Source organism: Lepisosteus platostomus, chromosome 4, assembly GCF_059453375.1.
Source record: "Lepisosteus platostomus isolate fLepPlt1 chromosome 4, fLepPlt1.hap1, whole genome shotgun sequence".
Lineage (NCBI taxonomy): Eukaryota > Metazoa > Chordata > Actinopteri > Semionotiformes > Lepisosteidae > Lepisosteus > Lepisosteus platostomus.
Window position 1 is genome coordinate 21,130,655 of NC_142614.1, and position 6,000 is coordinate 21,136,654.

Genomic DNA, 6,000 nt, shown 5'->3' on the forward strand with positions numbered 1-6,000 from the left:
CCTCTTAAATGAGAAAATAACACAAAATGTAAAGTAAAAACTGTAAAGTAAACAATGTGTTTTTCTTTATTTTTACTCCATATCTTGTTACATTGTCTGTTCATATTGTAGGATCTTATGCACTGATAAGATGGTAGTATTGTTTACTTTAACAAGTAACAACCAAGGATAATGGTGTATGGACTTCTACTTCGATTTTAACATGCTTTTTTAAATATCTCACTATAGGCATGGCAGCAGGCTTGTTTTGTTAAAATAATCCTTTTCTTTGGTATTCATATGTTGTGCATATGAATGGGGAACACTAAAAAAAACAGAAAAACTATAAAATAGGTAAAACACAGAAAATTTGAATTCCATCATTATTACTTCTCTGGAGATGATCTGTCAAGATGGTAAGCATTTGATTACTTTTCAGACTTTCCCTTTTAAATGAATAAATAACATCTTAACATACATAACAAACTAGGAGATACTGAGGTAATGTCTCTGTTTTAGTGAAGTGATTCCAGATGGCATTGCCCACTCACAGGAGGTCATTTATACTTGATGTTTCCATCATGAAACTGACATGTTTTATTTTATACATTACACCCTTGTTGACAGTCAGATTCCAAATGAGGGAACCCAGGTAAAAATGTCTTAAAAGTTATTTTTGTTAAATGTGGTACCACAAAACTCATGACAGTGCAGTGTGTCCTGAGAGTTGGTTCTGAAACACACAACACCATGTGTTTATGAATTTATGGAGCATATTTGTAATAAAGTCTACGTTTTTAAGGTTTAGTGAATTTAAAAACCTGCTTTACTGTTCACTGCTCTAACTACTAAAAACAACTTGTTAGAAGCTTTTTCAAAGCTAATGTTTTTTTCTCCTGTGCCCCAGAATAAAACTAGTTCTAAAAAAAGCACACCCTTCCAAATGTATCTTATATTTAAAGTATTACAATCATGTACTGAGATTTGGCAGCTCTGGTGAACAAAGCTTTGAAAACCATTCTGTAAATATTAAATTCTGAGGCCGAGGACCAAAGATGAAAGCCGTAATGAAATGTCCAGACATCCCGTGAGCCAAATACCTAATAAAGATTTGCTATCCGGAAGAACAACACACTCAAAACTATGTAAATGTGCACATAGTGGGGAACAGTCATTCCTCTCCTTCCAACACAAGCGTATACATACAAATCTCCAGTTCTGTGGTAAAATTAGATTATGTGTGTCAAAAAAGATAGAGCAGATATAAAGCACTTTTAAAGTTACTATATTTATTCTACATGGGAAATGGGAAGTACATGTTGAAGGAGAAAAAAAACACAAGACAATAAACGGTAATTAAATGAATCAGTGTTTCCATCATTTAAATTGACATCAGCATGGACAGACCCCCACCCCCCCACCCCCACCCTTTCCCTTTCTCACACCTGACACTTTCCCCATCCTGTCCAATATCCTCTATGAACAAACCAAAGACTTCCTCCTTCAGTTCATCTGTCCTCTTCACACCACTCCCACATCCTCCTTCCAACTCGCCCACCTTCACAACTGGTGCTGAAACACAGCTGAATTGTTTCAATGAGATCCCATGGGACTTCTGGCAGTACATAAAACAACCAGCAGATGGAGTCCCACAGTTTACAGAACTAGAACTCAAACCAAAGAGCATATGGTTAAACTATTTGCAAACTTTTTTTTTTTGTTTCTTTGCTAGGGAAAGCTATAGTACATTAACATTTTTATTAATTCATTTAATGTTCACAAAAAGGTAAACAACTCCTTGCAAATAATGTAAGTAATATTCTTCAAATATGAAGGACGGCATGAGACTTCTTTGTCTCACACTCCTCAGAGACGAGGTATCCTGTCTAAGAGCTGTATATTGTGTAAGATAGAGGGTGATTTCTCTCCAGTTATGTCTCAAGCAGTAGAAAGATTCTTGTATGAGACAGGTTTTTCTTGCTAAAAGCCTATGGCTTTCATAATATCCTGGGATTACGAACATTCTTAGCACTTTCAACCCACTTCCAGACGAGTGTAGAAACAAGTTACTATATGACAAAGAAAACGTTTGCTGACACGCTTGAGAAATTCTCATGTTTGCAAACAAAACCCACAAGAGATCGAGAGCTTCTCACGATAGTGCCTTTTCGTCAAAATACTTATTTTCCATTTTGACATACTTCACCCAAGGTTACGTGCTTCACTCAGTGCTGTGAAATTAAACACACTTTCAGACAACACTTCCAGTTTTTTATGCCTAATATTTAAATGTGCACTGCTACCAGATAAATAGCTTCCAGAAGATGAGAGACTGCAATATGCATAATATGCAAGTTTTTCGCCTCACTGTTTTTGTATCCCATTTCATTTACCGAGAATTAAAAAGTACCCTGTTATAAAAAAGCTACCCACAGACCCAGATAAGTCTAGACATTATAAAAAGTTTAGCCTATGCTTTCAAACGTATTCTAAATATTTAGAAAAAATAATGATGTGTGATTTGTCAGCTAGTTAAATAGATGTTTGTATCTTTAAGGTTGAAGCCTGTTCTTTTTTATTAGGGCCACACAAAGACAAAGAGCAAGGAAACAACTTGACCATGCCTGACATTTCCTAACTGATGTGGTGTTTTATTTTTTAACATTTAAAAATCTTCTTGTTAGACAAGCTGATGTCAGAACATTTAAATTTAAATTTAGTCTCATTATTGACACTGCTCTTTTTACTTCAATGGGGGTCAAAGCCTGTCTCTCTTGCATAGCTCCCATTTTGAACTGTTGGCATCAGGGTTGACTATCCCAGAAGAACCATCATTTATAACAATAAAAAGTGTGTGCTTGTGACTTTGTACGTACAAAGGTGATGTGTGTATGTGTATTTGTTCTGTGTTTGTATCTAAATAGAAAATAGGCAAACTTCACTGAACTGTTTATTTTGGAAACATATTATACACAGCTGCAGATGAATTTTTTATCTTGCTCTGTGGGACAGCTGGTCCTTTGTGGCAATTAAACAGCACATTGGAGTGAAACAAACAGTTAACTGAAACAACTTCACGGGGTTCAGTCAAAGAATAGCCCACACATACTCATGTCAGTCGACTGACCACACTCTCCTTCCTTGTTTCCATTCATTCAGTAGTGGGAGCTGGGATGCCACTTCCTATTAAAATGAAAACTTGCCTTTTCTATCCTCCAAATGTGATGAATGGACTGCTTTTATAGAAGACCATTCATTTCCTCCATTTTCAATATTTTTTGCAGATACAGTCAAAGCCTTTCCTTTATAAATATGCTGTACACATAATCTAAGATCCCATTAACTGGGTGTGTATATGTGTATTCTGGTCAATAAACCTCTCACTCAAGAAATATATAATTTCTTACAAAAAAAACTTGTTCAGTAATAATACTGGTAATATCCATCTACTTGTATTATCAGAAAGCCACGTACAGTAGACCCGGTAAGGGTAGCAAATGGTGTAAGACAGGACCTCTGGCCATCACACACAGACAATTCAGAGACACCAGTTAACCTTGCCGGCATGTGCTTGGAATGTGGGAGGAAACTGGATCACCTGGTAAAAACTCATACAAATAATCAGAGCCAAATGCTGTGAGAAAACGTTGCTAAACACCACGCTTCTGTGCTGCTCATACTGATGATACTAAATTTGTATTCCTCTCACAGGACAATTATTTAGCTGCACTTAGAAACACTGCGTGTTTCTGTCCTCGTCTGAAATAAAATTATGTTTACAGAAAAGGATCTGTACATCCATCCATTTTCTAAGTGCTTTATCTAATACAGGGTGCAAGACAGGATATGCCCTGGTTGGAATACCAGTCCATCGCAGGTCACACACTAGGGCCAAATTGTCCCCAGACCCAATTAACCTACCGGCATGTTTTTGGATGGTGGGAGGTAACCCATGCAAATACGGGGACAACATACAAACTCCACACAGATAGCAACCCAGGGTCAGGTTTTAACCCTGAGCACTTACACTGCAAGACAGCAACACAAAGCGCTGTGCCACTATGCCGCCCCCCAGAAAAACATACAGTATGCTGCCTTAATTATTACGTTTAGAAATGTTGTTTCCATAACACAACTTTTCTTGTTATTATTTCTTCTACTACCTCAGCTTTTCATGATAATAATTACTGCTTTTACACGAGAATTCTATTTAAAAAGCTGCGCCATAATGGTGCTTTGACAAGTGCACAATATTTGGTATTTTTCTTGTTAAAGGCCATAGGACTATATGCAGTCATAAGCTTTCCTTTTTTTTTTGTTGTACCACTCATCGGTATTAATTAAATGAATAATTATTTGGATAAGAATTAGAGCACCTGTAATTTAAGATCACAATTGGATCTTATTTGGAAATGCCTTGTGTAGCTTGAGCCTTCCTGAACTTTTCAGAATAGAAAGATTTAAGGTGCTAAGCAAAATTAAATGAACAGATATAATATAATAACAGATATAATTAACGACACACACAACTGTTCCAGAAGTCTCAGAAAAACAGAGGATGTATCAGGCTATTGTACATTTCTTATATATATATATCTTCATTGTCTTTATATTTACAACAAAAACAATGAATCTCAGATAACTGACAGCCATAGATCATGATGATGACAATAATCTTGGAAACGTTCTCATTTCTTTAAATCTTACAATCCTATTTTCTGTAGCAATTGGCCATTTTTATTTTGTACAGTCGAGTTCAGATAATTCGTGATTGTTTCACTTTTTCATACAATAAATACAAAAGCAGGTGTCATTTTGAACACGACATAAAAAATCTGTAAAAAGTTCCTAACCCTCTGTTTGGTCATCTTAAAGCCATTTCTCTCAGCCTCAATGTCTCGCAACGTAGAAGCGGTCCGTACAACCGGGCGAGCTAGCTGGAGCCACCTCTGCGTGGCCCTTAGCACACTCCCACACACCTCCAGAGAATCTCAAACCATTTCACATCAAATAAAAAAATGCTATTCAGAATTACTAAATGCATTAATTAAATACTATGTTCTAATAGCAGATGTTCTTTAAAACTGACAGTAACGAACACTTCGAACGTCTAGCTTTCTTGTATACATCAATTAATCGTTATGCCGTCAGGTACTACTAGTGACTGTAGTTTAAAGATTATTACTCAAGAAACTTTTTAACAAACCCAGTTCAGTCGATCAGCTCTCACACATTCCCTGCTGTTTTCTTGATCACAAGACAGTGGTGCTTGTCTTTTTAATTATTGCTACCACTTAGAGCAAATACTGCTATCTGCTACTGCCAGTCTGGAAACAAAACTCTACTGAAGTCCGCCGACAGTTCGCGCACATGTCGGATAGAGGAAAGAGAATTCCGCGGTACCGTACCTGGCTGTTCTGTCGCTAACGCTGCCCATCACGCAATCCAGTCCAGGCACCATCTAATTGATGCTTAGTTGCTAAAGCTTTCTGTTATGCTAAAACAGTGAAGACCAACGAGAGGCGCCGGATGTGTTCACCCTCCCTCCTTGCCTAAACATTATTTTAATATGTATTTATAATAGCCAGTACATAGTTGCTAGAGGAGGACATCACCCACGCTCAACATTCAGTGCGTGGAAAATTCTCATTACATGTTGAAAGCTGGACTACTCACTCCTCCGCCGTCATTTGCAATATCAGCATTGGAGGATTCAAAAGACTTTGTGAATTTTAACAGTTCTTGCATTCCAAAAAGCCCAAACAGGTAGCAATAAAGTATCCTTTACTGTGTGTCACTTCAAAAGGTAAGAAAAGTGTTTTTTTTAAAGAGGGTGTAAGAATTGAAGACTTTGTTGCTACTAAAAAGACAATTATGTTTTCGGTCATATCTCCTGTCCGGTATGTTCAGAAAACACTCTTATTATTAAAATATTTAATTTAAGACGAACACCTGACAAAAAAAAACAGAAGTTACAGTTGAGACTTCTCAATCAGGTGTTCGTGCACAGGCGATGTACTA

General features: G+C 36.9%; 1 protein-coding gene across 3 annotated transcripts in view; it reads right to left on the reverse strand.

Annotated features, from left to right (window-relative positions):
• Window positions 1–5,521, reverse strand: part of zbtb7c (zinc finger and BTB domain containing 7C) — a 107,971-nt gene extending 102,450 nt beyond the window's left edge. For 2 of the 3 annotated variants that reach the window (XM_088628953.1, XM_088628956.1), the window contains exon 1: window positions 5,388–5,521. In XM_088628953.1, the coding sequence (XP_088485079.1) occupies window positions 5,388–5,440 (53 nt within the window). In that variant the 5' untranslated portion in view covers window positions 5,441–5,521. The remainder of the gene's footprint in view (window positions 1–5,387) is intronic. The other variant, XM_088628961.1, reaches the window with a different exon arrangement.
• Between the last annotated feature and the right edge of the window lie 479 nt (window positions 5,522–6,000).